Source organism: Leptinotarsa decemlineata, unplaced genomic scaffold (assembly GCF_025532065.1).
Source record: "Leptinotarsa decemlineata unplaced genomic scaffold, Ldec_3_MD MMD2_tig00026307_RagTag_RagTag, whole genome shotgun sequence".
NCBI classification, from domain to species: domain Eukaryota; kingdom Metazoa; phylum Arthropoda; class Insecta; order Coleoptera; family Chrysomelidae; genus Leptinotarsa; species Leptinotarsa decemlineata.
Window position 1 is genome coordinate 11,871,054 of NW_027412681.1, and position 18,652 is coordinate 11,889,705.

Consider the following 18,652-nt stretch of genomic DNA (forward strand, 5'->3'; position numbering starts at 1 on the left):
AACGTGCCCTAAAACTGCCATAAACAAATAGCAGGTTCATCTTTGACAACTCCTGAACAGTTATGCTTTTTATTGGTAACAGATCCAGTTTCCTTGAATTTGCTGGATAATTCCGAAACGTATTTGTGACGCACTTTCATTTCTGGATGATTATCACTGAACATATAGGCAGCAGCTCTATCACTATTTCCATTCTGGTAGTTCAAACTCACCCGTCTTCGAAGAGTATAAACCATTGCTTCTCAAGAATTCATAAAAACAGAAACACCAATTGTAACTTCACCTGTAGTCCGGTCAAATTAGACTAAAAAATAAGAGTGAAGGGACATAAATTTACAACAAGCTGCAAATGCGTGTAATTGTTCTAAACATAGTTAAAAATAAGATTTTAAAATTCCAAATGATTGCGATGCCTGGGAAAAAAATTTATTCGAGGTCAAAGGTCAAAAATCTGGAAAAAAATTGGTTTTTCGCGATTTTCAGGAATTACGCGATTATCATAAAAAAACCTCAGATAAAAATTGTAGATCATCAAATTCTCTACAAAAAATGTATCAGTACTTTTTTCTTAGAGCCACCGTTTCTGAGATACGACGAGTCAAAAAGTTTTGAAAGTTGTAATCGTCATTATATGCATAAGTATGCTACGTATATACATCTCTGAAGTTGTAATTTAAGTAAAAATATTTTTTTATTGGTATACATAAGTGTAAATCTTGACATTTTCTTTATGCTAAGTCTGCACACCTTTACTTGCAGGATATGCAACAATTACAAAATTTGATAGATCCCGAAGTGTACGAAAAATTTAGTGAAGGTTTTTTACTGTCAGACTATGAAGACCGATGGAGGTATTGCTCGAGGGAGAAGTACGAAAGAGAGTGTTATAAGTAAATGGGTTTATAGTATGCATGCAATGAATACAGTGTGTGAAAAATTAGAAGATATCGCTAATGTTAGGAAGGATACGATCGAGCAGCATGTTGATGCGACTGACTCAAGAGTAAAAAAAAGATGCTGAGGACATCCGAAAACTTTTAGAGTGGTTCTCAATACATGACCCTTTTTCAGAGGTAAAATTATATCTAATGCAAGTGGTGTCGTTGATGCTGATAAAATAAACCGTTATAAAGCTCGAGAAGTTGGACTTTCCTCTATGGCGAAAATAACAGGACTAACATTCAATGATGAATTTAAACGCGCGGACAAAGTTGTTCCTCTTTTAGCGATGAGTAGTACTATAAAAATTCACGAAGAAAAAGTACCTGTTGACCCTGTATTATTGTTCCAGCGCATGAGTATTACTGCAGCATTTCAAGATGAAATTGAGAAATATTTTCAATATGAATTGGCTCCCTACCCTTCATCGTTGTTTGATGACCTCGGGATGCGTAAAACACAGAAGTGTTGTTTCCAACAGGTCAATATTGAAATTAACAATACTAATACGACATACATCATTGACGGTGGATACTTACTACATCGTGTTGTGTGCGATAGTGAAGAAACATTCAGCATTATTTTAGATAAATACGTTCAGTATATACGTAGACATTTTGGTGCCAAAATTACGTTCGTATTTGATGGCTATGATGATTGCACGCGAAATATTGAAGCTGCAGAACAACGTCGTTGAACTTTGGCAACATCTTCATCTTCCGATAGTCTATTTGATGAACTTATGACAGTTCCTACCAGTCAACAGAAATTTCTTGCAAATACTCACAACAAATCTCGATGCATTTCAATGTTGAAGGATACGTTTATTGGCGAAAATATATTGGTTAAACAGGCTAATAACGATGCCGACGTACTGATTATTGAAACAGCTATTGGGCAATTTAATTTGACACATACAACTATTGTTGTTGGTGAAGATGTAGATTTACTTGTACTTCTTACTGCTCGAACTCCACCTGAAAAAACTATTTTCTTTCTAAAGCTAGGAAAAGCTCAGAGTCAAACCGAAATATATTCGTCAAAAAGTTTATCTACTTTTGCAAACAGTCATAATCATGTACTATTTTTACACGCAAGAAATTATCACCAACGGGATTCAGTTTCTTCTTTCTATGTACAAAGCTCCGAAAAAAAACATCTGCTTAGATAAGTATCGATATGCATGTTTCATAAAAAACACTAAAAATAAGAAACAGGTGCAATTAGCTTGTCTTCCTCCAACCTCAGTTGCTGCTCATCAACATCTTTTCCGGATATATTACTAAGTTCAAGTGTGGCTTGGTTATCAGCTAGACCCAAAAGACTGGGGTTGGAAGTTGGTCGATAATGCATTAGAACCTATTTAGACTTTACTCCCACCTGCGCCGGAAAAACTGCTGAACACAATTTTTTGCAACTGTAAAAAGGGATGCAGCGCTAAATGTGGTTGTAAAAAAGTTGGACTGTTGTGTTCTCTGGCATGTACACATTGTCACGGCCAGTCATGTTCTAATGCTGAATCACCAATAGTGGAAGATTCATTTGATACCAACGGGGAAACATGCGATACATCACTCTTGACGCAGTTCACCTACACCTAGGATGAACATCAAGAAGAAGAAGAAGATCAAGAAGAAGAAGACCAAGAAGAAGAACAACAAGAAGAAGTATTTGAAGGTAAAGACTCAGATGAATTCATTTTTACTTTCTTTTTAATTTCAATCGCTTTTATGATTTCCAACCCTTCCTAACATATTTTATCATGCAAGTTTTCAATTTGACATAATCACAACAGACATGTGGAATAGGCCTACTGGGGAAACCACGTTAAAAAAACGTACACTACTATGAGGTAGTACACTACCTCATAGGTGGCGTGGAAACGTGTGCATATAATGACGAGTACAAATTTTTGACTCGTCGTATCTCAGAAACGGTGGCTCTAAGAAAAAAGAGTATTGATATATTTTTTGTAGAGAATTTCATTATCTGCAATTTTTATCTGAAGTTATTTCATGATAAAACTTACCGTTTTCCTGAAAATCGCGAAAAACCAATTTTTGTCGAGATTTTTGACCTTTGACCTCGAATAAATTTTTTTCCAGACATCGCAATCATTCGAAATTTTAAAATCTTATTTTTAACTATGTTTTGAACAATTACACGGGTTTGCAGCTTGTTGTAAATTTATATACCTTCCAATGTCTAGATTGACCGGATTACTGGTAGGTAATCGTTATTGTAGAATGAGACGAATGCAAAATGAAGAGAATATCGAATTCAAACTCAACCAGGCAAAATAAGACTTTTTTAAAGTATACTTCACAAAAACGCCTATAAAACCTAGGTAACAGAAATTCATTCAGGGTGGCTCATTTTCAACTCGAATAATTTTTATCTTAAAAACTATGAGCTTCAGACCATAATGTCTCCTACTTTGTTGAAATTCGTTCATTATGGAACATCTGATTATGCAAAACAATTGATCCATTGAAAAAGATGGTGACATGCTCTGGGGGTGCAATAGGGAAAGTTAGATCAAATGTGAATACTATTGTTGAGGTGTTTTTTTTTATTTTCCTGAAAATCATTGCTCCAAAAGTTATTCACAGTGGCTCGTTTTCAACTCAAATAATTTGTAGCTCCCGAACCATAAGCTTCAGACCATATGTTTTATACTTTGTTGAAATCTGCTCATCATGAAGCACCTGATAATGCGAAACAATATAGCATGATCCATTTGAACAAAATTGGTGACATGCCCCGGGGGTGCGATAGGGGAAGTAACATCAAATGTGAACATGTCAAAATGTATCCCCCTGTATACTATGCAAATCATTGTACCAAAAGTTATTCAGGGTGGCTCGTTTTAAAGGAAATGCACTGTATAGAAAATTATAGTTAGGAGTTTATTCCATATAATTTTCTAATATTTTCTATTTACTGAAGTAGGTAGAAACATATATTTCATAAGTAAAGAGGCCCAATTAAATCAAAATAACCAATTTCAGTTGAGCAAAATATATAAAAAGTGTCTATTTCATAGTTTTCCAATATTTTTCATTCACTAAATAGAATAAAATATTCCATGAGTAGAAGTGCCTGAACTGTGTCAATGGATATCGGTTCAGATGAAATAAAAGTTAGATACTAAATATGTAACTTATAACGAACGTTTCGCTATGCGGTGGTTTCATCAGTTCGACTAGTACCAGCCACTGATGGTACCAATCACCCCCGGGGAAGGGTTCAGAACTTAATTTTCACGATACATTTGGCCCATTTTCTACGAACATTCGCATCATCTCGCAAAAAAATTCCATGCTTTCATGTACACATTTTTTGGTAGGGTGATTTTGGCGAACTGAGAAATATTTCAAATTTCTGCCATTTTTTATTTTCAATTGTTTATATCTGGCCAAGATCCGATCTGCAAAATAATCGTCCTAAAAAATTCTACAAACCCTGAAATTTTGGTAAGGTCATCTACAAAGGTGCCGAAGCAATATTTAAAAAACGTGTTTTCTGTTAAATCCAAACATGTTTTCAAATATTCAACAATGTTTCCAATGTTTGAAATGAAAACTATTTGAAGACATTATTCGTATCATTTTCTATGGTACCCAATAATTATAGTGGAAATCAGTCCTTTTTTGTTTAAGTCGCTTGGGCTATACGGCAAATAATGACTTTGCCGCAAGCAATTTGCAGATTTGTGAAACTAACCTTCCAGAAAGCGTTTTGATGTGATGTACAATTCAAATATATAATTTTTAGGAGAAACAAGTGAACATATCATTGTGAATAATAATTTGTAGGGTTTTATTTGAATTTGAGGATAAATATGGATGTATGCAATATTTTTTGAAATATTAATTTTTTCCATTTGAATCCAATTCAGCAATAATATGATCTTGTATGATCCTCCTGATCCTGCTTGTGAACCAAGTTCATTATTAGGTATAGAATATTCAAAGAATCAGCAAATGTCAAAAACGATTGAGAAATGAATTTAGGAATGATTTTTTTTGTGAAAAAAGCGTTTTGGCTGGTACTTATCCATCTTCATATAGGAAGTTTTTGTGTCCAAAAACGTATCTCTTCTAAAAGAAATAACCCTTTCGATTTAAAAGTTTATTTTAATACAACTAGTATCAATATACCAAGATATTATTTCTAATATTTACAAATGAACTAATAAGCAAATGAAAATAATTGAATAAATAAAGTAATACCTAACAACAAACATATAAATCAACCATTTCAACTAAATGTTCTCATGCAATAATTCTATAACATAAAATATAAACGGTCAACATTTTAAGAACTATACCAGAAAACTGGATTGTTAGAAAAGGAACTACGTAGCAAGTATGTATTATGAACCAATTGATCAGTTTTTCTTCCTTATTTTTCAAATTTTGTAACTGATACTTGTCAGCCAATGAGCTACTCCATACAATAACAACAAAATTGTAACGAACCCCTCCATTATGATGAAATGAGACAAACTGGTTCCAATATCCAACCAAGAACCTTCGTTAGTAATCAAATACAAAAACTGCACCACCATGAGATCAGAAAAAATTAGGATAATACAAAAGACATTCAAAACATTCTCCTTACCAACCGAGTTTATAGCTCTGAAAATACTACACGAAAAAATAAATGGCACCATGAACTTCAACAGAATCAAGCCCATCATTGTGAAGGGACTGAACACCGTCAAAAAGGCTCTGACCCACATCGGATCAAAAGAGTTCAAACTTGCGATGTTTCCTGTTCCAAAGAAACCTAAGAAGATGAAAACTGTGAAGAAAAATGCTCTTCTGAACATGTCTGAGGTAATTTTGTTCTTGCCTTTATAGTCCTCAAACTTAGAATAGTAAATGAGATTATAAGAATCCCCATAGTGCAAGGGCTTTGTTTCTATTATCAACCAAATACATAGTAAAGCCACATAGAACACGGAGAACAAAACTTCATAATTTGGAGAAACTAGCAAATAGAACGGTGCGAATCCAAAGAAGGTGGCTATTAGTCTGAGGATGATAAATTTACTACTCAATGGTATAATAATTATTGGCAATATGAGTAAAATCCACGACAAATATTTCAGGAAGGAATCTGGGGAAATCCAGTCATACTCTAGCAGAATAATGTAGAAAGCTGCTGCTTGAAGGGACACAAATTGAATTAGTAATACTTTATAGTCAACTGTAAGACCTTCCATTCTCTGGTACACCTTGAACTCCTTGAGGTACATTCTAGTGAAAATAGCAACCCACCCTAAGTATCCAAGAATATACATTGGCACATTGAAGGTCGTTTTCATCACAGGAAGTGTTGGAAAAAAAGCAAGCACAGTGCAGCATATCACCCACATCATTTTTTCAAGCTTAGACGGCTTCACTCTCAAACTTACTGGAATTAAAACCCAAATGGCCAAAATAATCATGATGACAGTGAATGCAAACCTGTCGAAAAAACCGTATACTAGCAGTTCAATGCCAGCAACGTAAACTATGATATTGATCAAGTTTGATATTGAAATCTTTGAAGAAATGTCAGAGAATTCAAAATTTTTGAACGATAAGGAATACATTATAAAGGGAAAAGTGAAATACAAATAGTACGTCAAAGAAAACTTGCTGATGTAACATAAATAAATAACCAACACCACCAATACTCCAGATAAGGTATTGTTCTGTTTACGGTAGATGTGTTTTTTTCCAAAAGTTAGAACAGTTGTAGTTAGAAACGCTATCCATACCATAAAGCCTAAACTGACACTAATCAACACGGGATAGTGGTAATAGCTGTGATAGTAGTTCACTCCTTCAACCAAAAAACTTTGAAATTCTTTACATTCGTCTATTAGGTCAAAGAATTCTTCGGTTTTGAACAAATTTTTCAAAGCAGTCATTTTTCTTGTCAAATTTCTTTCTGATATATCTTTGAAAGGTTTGAACACCAAGGCACTCGTTTTAATCTTCATTGATTTGACCTTGAAGATTTCGAATAACTGTAAAGTATTTGACAGGACCATTTCAGACATATCTCGTATACCGACATATAAATAACCAGTAGGAAGAAAACCAAGCGAGTTGGTTGGGATATTGATGCCTATCAAAGACGCTAATAAAGGAGCAATGTCTGTTTGATTGATATCTTGTCGTTCATTGTTTTCTCTGAGACCAGCTCCCCAAGCAATGATTGGGGCCTCGGTTTCGTGGGGTGAACCTGCCCCGTGGGAACCCCAGTCAGTCATTCCATGGTCCGAGGTGAAAACATAAGCAGTTGCTTTGTCTATAAAAACGGATTCCACTAGAGCTACTAGTTTTTCTATATTTTCATCCACAAGCTTTATATTGTTTTTGTATTCCATAGAGTGTGGTTTGTATCCATGTCCAGCTGTGTCGATCCCAAGCAAATGAAGGAAGAATAAATTTCCTCTGCTGAAGTATGTGGTACAATTCAAAACACACCTCTTAACTTCATTTTTGAGGAAGTGGTTTACTCTTTGAAACACCCAAGTATCCAGAGCACCCGTATCGCTTTTGCCGAAATCTTCCATATCTGAATCGTATGAATGGAGGTGTATTCTTTGAGACTTATCCTTGTTGAATATATTAAGAATATCTGGACTTCCCCAAGCCCAGGTGTTGGTACTTTGGTTGATCACAGAATCGAAGTAGACTGGATTAGACTTCCACCCCTTCAAAATGGCGCTGGGGTCTTCGTAGATCCCGGCCAGCATAGCAACGTGACCAGGTCGGGATTCGGTTGGTACTCTGGTGTGGACTACTCCCCAGGACCCCTTGTCCTTCAATATACTGTTCAGGTAAGGCGCTCTGTATCGCATGTCTTCCCCGAAAATCGCTTCTGCACGAAGACCATCTGCGACGATCAGAACCAGTCTTTTCGCTGGAGGGGAAGAAGTGCTTCTTATCGGGGTCATACCGCGGTCCAGAGGGCTGGCAAAGTATACATCGAATACTGCGAAAAGTAAAAGGGCATGAACAGCAAGTCCCAGTAGGATTATTTTATATTTTTTAGTTCTTTTAGCATCGGGATCTTCATCTTCGTCCATTTCTGGGTGCAATCTGAAAGTACAAAAAAATATAATGAGGTTTTGAATATATTAAGATCGTTATAGACGGTTTGGCTAGTTAAGAATGTTTTTGTAAGTTGTAAACCTTTATATTCATTGACCCATTGAATACAACAACAATGGGTCAATGGTCTTTTTTATTGATGTTAATGATTTATGTAATTTTGTGAGTCCCATATCAAAGATAAGGCAAAAAGGGATTGCAAATAGACTGACAACAAGACTGAAGAGATATAAATACAAAATTCGAGCATATACATAGCATATGTTACTAGAGTAACATTACATAATTTTTGTATTGATTGTCTAAAAATTCGCTACGAAGTAGCTCTTTGAGCACTGAGAGCACTGTGAAATATTATCAAAAATGATTATTCAGGACTGCTTGATATATAAAGGTTTCTTAAAATAAAATAAACAAATTTAAAGAGTTTGGTATCTTGAAAAACAAATTTAATATCTGAAAGAAAGTCGTAAAATAATGTTATTTACACATTGAATAATGTGCAGAATATTGCAAATCAATCCACTACAGATGCTCAGTGCTGCCAAATATACTTTTTTGCAGTAGATCTCTTAGTTCGACTTTCGAGCTACTGCACTACTGTCTGAAAGTTAAAATCTACTGATGACTAGGTAGATAATGATTATTCAAAATCTTCACGTAGTATGTATCTGTAAGATATATCTTCTACTTTTTTTGACACCCAATCAACTGCTAACTAATCAAACTAATCAAGAAACCAGCAAATCCGGAATAGCAGAGCAAGTTTGGACTCATCAACATAACATCAAGTGGGCTCAAGCTGAAATAATCCACAAGGAGGAACACTGGTTTAGGAGAAAATTCAAAGATAACGCATAATATGTTGTCCAACAACGCGTTTAGCCAAGCTAGCGTAGAGATACGTAACATATGGAAACCTCTAAATCGAAACACGACCAACTCCCGTCGAACGGTCAGCTCCCGCTAAAACCAATGAAGCGGAGAGAGGAAAGAGGGGATAGGTGAAAGCACTCGAATGACCTATAAATAGTCAGATCTCGGAGAAAAAGTCCAGTTATCATCCGAAGACGATTGTGGATACTAACAATCGAAACGTTGTGAAGTAACTTGGTTTGGAATCTTTTAATTTTTAATTTTCATAATATTTTATTTTCATTTCTTGTTATCATTTTTTTTAATTTTCAGCTCGTGTTATTAGTTAATTTTTTTTTAATTTTTTTGGTTGTTGCTTGTATGTTATTTCATTGTAATTTCGGCTTTTTCCTTAATAAAATTGTTATTCTTCAGCTAATCTTTTTATTTTTTACAGATTCTTTCACAGATTTCATATCAATTTATATCATATTAAACAATTGAAGTCGGAACTAATGAAATAAGTTAACGTAACTTAGTTAATACCAATTATTGCTTCGAAGACGGTACGAAGTTAGTCTGGCCAGAAAATTAAATAATGAAGACCTAATTAACGTTGATTTTCCACTCTAGATATTTGGAATATTTTATGTTCGTCCCTCTAACAAGACTACAATAATTAATTAAGCAAAAAATATAAAAAATTATTTTGAGGTTACATGTAAAAGTCCGTGGGAAAAAATACACTGAAGATAAGATGTATTATAAGGGTTTAAGTGAGGTTAGGTTTAAAGTGAATTTCTACTGTATCATCGATTTGAAGGAAATGATCAATTGAAGCCTAGGCCACCAAAACAAAGTTTTACAGCGGTAAAACGTTTTTTTTTCACTGCGGGATGAAAAGTTCGATTTTCATCTCCTTTATGCGGGGCAAACGTGCCTCGTTCTCTCCCCTTAGATAACATTAACGCGCATGCTCAAAACTTATTTTACTCTCGGTAATCTAGCGACGAATTGTTTATCTGTCTATGACAACTTGAAATACGTTACGACAGTTAAATTTTCAATCTGTGCATAAAAAAAACGTTAAATCAACGAAAGAATCGAACTTTTTATCCCGCAGTGCGAAAAAGATCGTATACGGGTGAAAAGTACGGCATTCGCCTTCGGCTCGGGTGACAAAATTTCGCGGGCGAGAATACCGTACTTTTCTCCCTAGGTGGATAATGTACTATTTCCCAATAACGATGAAAATGACAGTCATGAAATTAATATCTAGGTGTAGTTATTCTTGAATCATACTACTCTCGGGGCCTAATTGCGTATCATTTTCACAATTTTAATCACTGTCACTGTCCTAATCAAATTGAACCAATGAAGTCAATTATTCAAATATAATTGTGAATAAATATTTAAACCCGATACTATGATTATGACAGTAAATAGATCCTAACTCTACTGAAAAGACTCAAATGGATATGTGAATCAAATTAAGCTCGCCAATAAAATGAACAGATACAAGAGAACGAAATGAAAAATGAATTGTCACACTTCACTGATTCACACAACCTTACGAAAATAATACAATAATCATTCAATCAAAAGTCTTCTTTGAATACCTACAATTTATATATAATATCCAGAAATCTCAAGATCGAAACTTGTTTGTATAATAAGACATTTCAAATTCAAAAGAAAATATCATTCGGGATTTCAATGAAATCGAAAAGAATACGCGACGTATTGGTAATGCTTCTAGCCGCGTTAATTAGATCGGCTATTATATCTCAGATAAATGTTTTTTTACCTCAAACTTTGGTATTTTTGTGCAATACCAATCAAACAACCAAAAATAGATAAAATCGCTCGTTCTACGGACTGGTGGTTTTATCATGCTGTTTGCTCTCATGGTACTGCTAGGTAACATCGTTTTCAAAATTTATCGATTGAGTTTTGAGGTCTTGTGGTACTACTATTCATAAATACCTTTCTACGTCTATACAGTCCATGATGAACACTGTCCTGGAAGGATGAATTAGAATATTTTGGCAGAAATTCACCACTCTATATTCATTCACGAGACCTGTTTATATGGAGGCATTGCCATCTTCTCTATTAGAACTACATAATATTACTGTTTGGAATTTACTGTCTGTGTCATAAATGACTTTATTATTTCGGCAGAATGCGTCATTGTTCCTGTCAAATTGAACAACAATCCAAAGACGTTCCATAGACATCTTAGACGTTCATAATACAATTATCTTTTAAGTCTTAGCGGTATAGCCGATTACGTAGTCAGTTAATTATTTATTCTGTGAAGTTTTCATCTGAAGTTCTGTCTAAAACATACATTATATCCGTTTCTGTATCAGTTTTTATGAGAAACTAGTCAGGATTTTTACGCAGAGATGCGTGTGCAGATATGTGACACTAAATTAATATTATTTCGAAAATTGCCTCCAACGAAATGATTTTGCAATATAACACATACCATTTATTGAATTGGAAACTTCAATAGTATGGATTCGATTTTGATAGATATTGGTTGTGCTTTTGTACCACGACCTAGAGAAATAGTATACTGCGGTTCTCATAGTAGGATTTCAACTTTCTTATTTGAAGAGACAGACCAATGGTTGCTTTTGAGAAATTGTTAAGAATCGAAAAAAAAAAACAAATCGTAATTCACCAAAGTTTTTGTCTGTCTGTCCATCTGTTCGTCCAACTGCTAAGTGCAAAAGTTTGACTTACCATATCTTTCGAAAAAATGAGATATCGATTTCAGATTTATATTCCTTTTCAGTCAAAAGTAGGAAAATTCTTGACACTTTCCAAGGGTTAGAAATATTCGAAATTTTTTCATCTCAACTAGTCCTATAAAAAGTGAAATTTTGTCAACAGGAGATAAAACGGAAATAAAAACTAAAAATTTTCTTAACACTTATAAAACCTTTCTCACAAGACGTTGAACAGAATACTTCATTGTGGTTTTTCCATAATTGTTATAGAAAGGAAATGTTATTCAACAATTGGAAAATTTTCTTTTCAAAGGATTCAGAATATCTGAAGTAGGTATTCACATATCCATTTATGCTCATCTCAACGATTCCAATAAACAAGGTATGAAAGCTTTTTTCCTCAATTGGTTTAGAGATTACCTACTTGATCACCTAAAAATTATAATTCGAAAACTACAAAAATTAGAAAATTGCATTGACATGAAACGAGTGGAATTAAATTTGAAGATTTTTAAAAAATCCCAAAGAATCAAACAGAGAATCAAACAATTCATTGATTCCATACGTATATATATATATCGAATAACCACGATAACTGACCTCAGTTCCCTCTCGCGGTAAGAATTTTCGTGACTACCCTCATTGGTACAATTCAAGAAATAGGGTATATATATTGAAGAGTTCAAAACGTTCAAAACTTTCAACAAATGCCAGTCTTCAATAACACTTATAAAAAGGCTCAATTTAGGAATTATTCGCGAATTATTAGAAAATGGAGCAATGTTTTTTCAACTTGAAGCGTTGTCGTAGTGACCACATTATTGGTATCCAATACCGAAGGAAGACCATCTGGTCTACCTTCAGTCGTAGAATTGACATAACTGGTTTTCAATGATAGATTTAAATTAATAAGTATGAAATTGAGAACATTGTCAATTGGTTTACGTTTGGTAATAGCATTTACATGTGGGTAATCACCTGTTTCGAAACTTCAAACTCTTCAACTTACTCGCGGAATACCTGAACCAAGTATTTCACGTAACACCCCCGTAACAGGCAGATTCAGTGAGATCACTTTGCCGGCTAACCGCGCCTTTGTGTACTAATGAATTGTTTACTTCTTACAACGGTTTCTTTAAAGTTTATGTTTTTAATATATTCTGGAAAATTTTGAAATGCAATTGAATAATTTTGACTCACCTCTTTTTAAATTTTTACCAATGAACTTAAATTTCTCATAACTAACAACTTGTGGAATACTATTTTCGAGAAGATAACCTAAAACATAAAAATGGTAAATATACACTTCTGAACGGTACGCCGTTGCCAAATGACAAAAGGAAAGACAGAAGGGGAAAAGATAAAGAAAAAATTTCAAGAAAAATCAACTCCAGACACTCGAAGAAGAGAAAAACAAATGATTACTGAATGTGTTTGAATGAAAGTCAGGATGCGAATTTTAAAGTTCTGTCTTGTGGCAAGCGTTTAACTTTCATTAACAGGATTATATCACTGCATACATATGACAAGAATATAGGAAAACATAGGCCTAGACACATAAGTAAGTTCGAAAAAGAAAAAAAATCTTCGCGATTTCTCACGTTTATACAACGAATATAACTAAATCCTCTCTCAGTAATTTATACAGGCCGTAATTTGGAAACAGTAAGATCTATAAGGTCGATTAAATTGGACAAAAGTTTTCTTTTTTGGGAAACTGGATTAATATTTTCTCAGATCAAAAATCACTGATTGTTTTTGAAATATTCGGCAAAAACTAAAATTGTTGAATTTCGTTTTTTGGTTGTGCCGGCATAAAAAAATCACAGAAACTTTCAATACGGTTTCATATTTGTTATAATCTGATATAAACCAATCTGCGATGCGACATTTCGTTCAATATGTTTTATCATCAACCTTATATTTTAAATACGGACATGTATTGTATTATATAACTGAATTTGTTATTACAGTGGCTACAGAAATTGATGAATAAACCAGAGGTCAATATTTAAAAAATAAAGTTGATGATGAAATTTAATGAACGAAACGTTGCATTGCAAATTGGTTTATATCAGATCATTACAAATTCAAAACAGTGAATGTTTTACTGCTTCTTTGTCATTTGAAACGAAGGTGGTAGAGTCATAAAACTAAATTCAACAAACGAAGTTTTTGGCGAATATTTCAAAAACAACCACTGATATTTTCAATCTGAGAAGAGATTATTTTAATTTCCCAAAATACGAAACTCTTGTCCAATTTCATCGACCTTGAAGGTCTTGCCGTTTCTGAATCAGCAACAGTGGTTGCCGCTAAAAAAACGGCCTGAATATATATTGAGCATATTTTAGTATCATCGCTTGAATGTTGAATCGAAAAATATACTTACAGAGTACCTTTCACATGTACATTTTGACATATACAAATAGCTTAGTTTGTTTAGAACTGATAGATTATTGTCTCTTGAATCGGTGCTTCGAGTATCAGTATTATTAGGAATACATATCTAGGATTTAAACTTATTAGCGGCAACGTTGTCAACGATTCTACGTACGCCGCGTATACACTACTTCAATAAGTTAGCAACGGAGACTCGGACACTTACATTCGTGAGGATTCAGCTTGATTACTCAAAACATAACACCATCCACTGGTATTTTACAGACGATCGCTATTTTTGGTTTCATTTACCAGTGGCGTCGGAAAAGTTGTCCATTTTCAGTTTAACCACAGAAAGTCACTAGTGGCAGTATTTTGAATTTTTTATGTGAAATCAATATACAACGCAGGTACTAGTTAGGTCTGAAAAGTTTTTTCTGAAGCTTAATTTCTAGATATTGTATTGACTCTGCTGTAAACAAAAATCAACCTTCATGTATCAATCCGCTCTATATTTTGAAAGAATATCTGAATTTTACATTTTTTACTATACTTACATATGAAAATTACTTTTTTATCACTGTTTCTCCGAGACTGAAACTTCGACACAGAGACAGAGACTAAAATGTTGTATGTTGGTTCGTTTTATATTGTAGATGCGTGCAATAAGAAAGGATTTTTGAATATTCCAACTGGAGAGCCGGCCGCGGGGACAAAAGGAGCGTCCATAAAACAAAATCATTTTTTCATCACTGTTTCTCTTTACTGGTATATTTTCAGAGACTGAAAATTTATATGAAGTTTCGTTTTATGTTGTAGATGTGCAATAAGAAAATATTTTCAAATATTTCAACAGGAGCGCCAGCCGGGAGGGGGGGGGAAGGCGTGTCCATAAAACAAAACTATTTTTTATCACTGTTTCTCCATACCGGTATACCGGCCTTCGACCGGTACAGCCGCAACCGTTATGTACCTGCATTTTTAATCTGTAATATCTTCAAAAATATTCATTCAAGTGACATGCTGCATAGGGCCATATTGATCTTTATTAAATGCACAATGTATTTAAGGTTCTTAATTGGATAAGGATTGATGCTGTATTGCTCAAAATCTCTTCGTAAATAAGTCATCATGTCTCGTAAAAAGTAAAGGATAAAAATGGTTATTGTGAGTTATCCCTAAGAGCAGATGACATATTAGTCCAAGAGTTGATGACGAATTTTGGGAAGGTTTTTTAGGCAAGCTGAAATGGCGAAAAATTATAGTTTAAGTAGAAAGTCAAAACCTTTCTTTCTTGAAAACGTTTCCATTTCAATTCAACTAGATAATCGTAGTAAAGAAGTCTTTAAAAACTCTTTTCTAACATATGTTTTCTCCTTGTCGCACTCAACTGACTGATTTGATTTCAATTATAATTATATTCTGCACATATACTCCAAAGATGAATTCATGTTGAATGAATGAAAGGAAATGTACGACCGTAAGATGATTGATTTCATTTACATTTCAAATCATTCCGTTATTGTATTGAAGTGAGATGAATATGACAAAAGGATAGAAAAAATGAGAATTGTTGGACCGGCTATAGAAAAAATTGACAATGGTACATATTATCTGTTTCTCAGAATCATAAAAGTCAAACCAATCTAAACGAAAATCAATAATATTTTAATGAGAAAAAAAAAAGAAACGGATGGGACAGTGTCAAATATTAGGAATTGTGATGGCGCTAAAATATTTTATAAATACTGGAAGTGCCATTGTTTTTCTGTCGCTTGGTTTAATTTATTATTGTACCATATCCATACTCATGAACTCAGAACTTCATCCTCTTCTATATGATATCCCACCTGATCCAATGGCAATTTAAAAAGAATTCAGAAATATCCACTTCTTTGGATGTGGACACCTATACGGAAAAGCAAACATAAATAAAGTTGGATAAAGTCAGCATAAAAATTGTGTGCTCTGAACTCGTTGAAGTCGACGAATGCCGTTTTTACCTGGTCCTGATTGGCAAATGTTCTACCGGTGAAAAAGTTATCGAAGTGCTTGAAAGTATGGCGAGAGGTCTGGGTAGTATAGTGGGTGAGGTAAAACTTCGATGCTCAATTCGTTTGATTTCCTGAACGCCTGCTGTTGTCGTAGAGGATCCAGTTTTCATCACACGTAACGATTCGATCCCCATGGGAGCTGACGCCCAGTTCTTCCGAGTCCTCAAATCCTCGTCCTGGATCTTTTGGGTCTATTATTACGTTGAGGCTCATCTTTGCGGCTAATCTTCGATACTAAAATTTTCGGAACGAAAATTCACAAACCAACGTCGAACAGTGCGGTCGGTCGGTAGCCCGGCGGTTCGAGGTGGGTGCTTTATTCACTCAGTCAATCGGTCGATGTGTGAATCGATGGTTCAAGCCTCAGGCTGAACGCTCGATTTTCACTTACAATCGTTCATCCCTTGTTAGGAATCACATGTTAAAAGGTAAGACCTCGTTAGTCCTTAGTTCGCACAAGTTTCGATTTCTGAGGGTTATCGTTCGTAAGGGTGCGATAGCTGGTTAACGAAAAAAAAACATGAACGTCATTGCCAAATGCCTGTTTGATTTTTCGGGCTGTTTTGGCAGCGCTTTGGTTCAAAATTGAATTCGAGAAAAAAAAAGATTATGAGATGAAAAGAGGCAAAAAATCAAAATTTGGAAAAAAATAAACAGCATCAATGTACTAGTATAGTGTACAAAATTCTCTATCGTTCAGTATATGAATATTCATTGGGATATGGAGTTACAAAAACACTTGACAATTAAAACAAATTATAATCTTCTACAATTGAAATTAAATATTTTTTTAAAAGCGATCAACTGAACATTTCAATACATTTTGTATAGCTGTTTCCCGCGAAAATGATCGCGTAGACCCAAATTTACAGGTTTTTCTAAATTTTTTAACAACAATAACTTTCCATATATTTGCCCCTTTGATTTGTAAGTAAATTGCTCTATTCATTGCTGTATTCATAATCTATAAACTATGAAATATTCAACCAAAGTTTGATCCAAATCAGTTGAACATTAATTTTATTTTATTTTTCAACAAATGTTGGACGTGAATTTTGGAGTTGGCACGACACATTAGGCTGATTGCACACACACCGATTGTGGACGGCCGATTTTATACCGGTCGTCCAAATTCCAATAGTGAATCAACTTGTGGCAACGGCACCTTGCACACATGCTTACCGGTGATCGTCGCCGATCACCGGTCGGCGTGTGTGCCAGGTCCCGTACCCACATGTGGTTCACTATTGGAATTTGGACGACCGGTATAAAATCGGCCGTCCAAAATTGGTGTGCAACTAGCGTTACTAAGTTTAGTGTACAAGAACATGCGAAATTTTGTTTCGAATTTAAACTTTTTAGGATTCTACCCAACACCATTTGGGTCCCTTCTACGCCTTCGTCGATGGGTATCCATTTCAATTTCATAACAATCAGAAATAACATGAATACCATTATTCGAACGTTATGGAATATTGAGAAGCATTTTATAAACAAAAAAAAACAAGATTCAGCTGACAATTTTTAATTTTTTCAATGCTATCCCCATACCACATCGTTCATCCGTTTTCTTGTCAATATAAACCTGACCTATACCACTGAGCGTAATCAAACAAAACAAGTTAAAAATTAAAAAGTGAAATTGAAAGGTCAAAAGGTTCGAGACCGATCAACTCTTGTCAAGTAGCGAAAAGACCTCGCAGTAGGGAGCTTTCTTGAGATGAAACCAATCATAATAACATATAACTGTCCTTACCAAACCAGAGGCGGAACCCTCTCTTCGAGGGAACTGCCATGAAACAACTAATTGCACTGACTTTCAGTCAGACACGTTCAAAAAATAAACTTACTCTATTTTACAAATCGCCAAGCTTTCGCCTCTGAATAGAGACTTCGTCAGGAACGCTGAAATCAAATACAATAGAAAATAACTTCAAGGAATTGAACAATATTTAAAAGTAATCTGAGTTTCACAATTGAAAATTGAAAATTATTGAATAATTTTTTTTACAAAATTGGAGCATTGACAGTAAAAGTGTTATAATCTTCAGATATCTGATATTAGTAATGTCATGTTCAAAGCTTAATATAACAAGAGTGACATTATCATTGAAAAAATGTCTATTTCATAAATGCTCATTTAATGATCGTATACAACGTGTAACTATTTTAAATTGAGAATATTATCCAATATTCTATTGAAACAAGACATACAATTTAATTTGATCAAGCAAAAGTTTTACATTCATAAAAAAAATATGTCCAAAAGGATTTTTCACGAAATGATCCTAATTAACAAAATATAATGATATGAACAAAAAATTATATGATTATGATAATCTAAGCATAATTAACAATTATCTACTAGACATAGATAAAACTCGGTAATTAATTCGCACAAAGCTGAAGTGAAACCATCAGGCACCTGTTCAACGCCTTCCATTTGGAAGATTCGTCGCAAGTAACTTGCTACATATGAATAGAAGAAATTATTTAAATTTGGTCGGGACCACCATCGATAGACCAGTTACATAGTACTAGTTCCCCGTCAATTCCGAAAGGC

General features: G+C 34.3%; 1 protein-coding gene across 2 annotated transcripts; it reads right to left on the reverse strand.

Annotated features, from left to right (window-relative positions):
- Positions 1-5,058: 5,058 nt before the first annotated feature.
- LOC111512780 (Phosphatidylinositol glycan anchor biosynthesis class N) lies at positions 5,059-12,983 on the reverse strand. 2 transcript variants are annotated; one of them, XM_023168933.2, is made up of 2 exons: positions 12,854-12,983; positions 5,059-8,045 (listed from the first exon to the last, which is right to left on the reverse strand). In XM_023168933.2, the coding sequence occupies exon 2, from the start codon at positions 8,030-8,032 to the stop codon at positions 5,354-5,356; it is 2,679 nt and encodes an 892-aa protein (XP_023024701.2). In that variant the 5' UTR covers positions 8,033-8,045; positions 12,854-12,983; the 3' UTR covers positions 5,059-5,353. The 2 variants fall into 2 exon arrangements, with proteins under 2 accessions (XP_023024701.2, XP_023024700.2); XM_023168932.2 differs by lacking the exon at positions 12,854-12,983 and adding an exon at positions 10,899-11,088.
- Between the last annotated feature and the right edge of the window lie 5,669 nt (positions 12,984-18,652).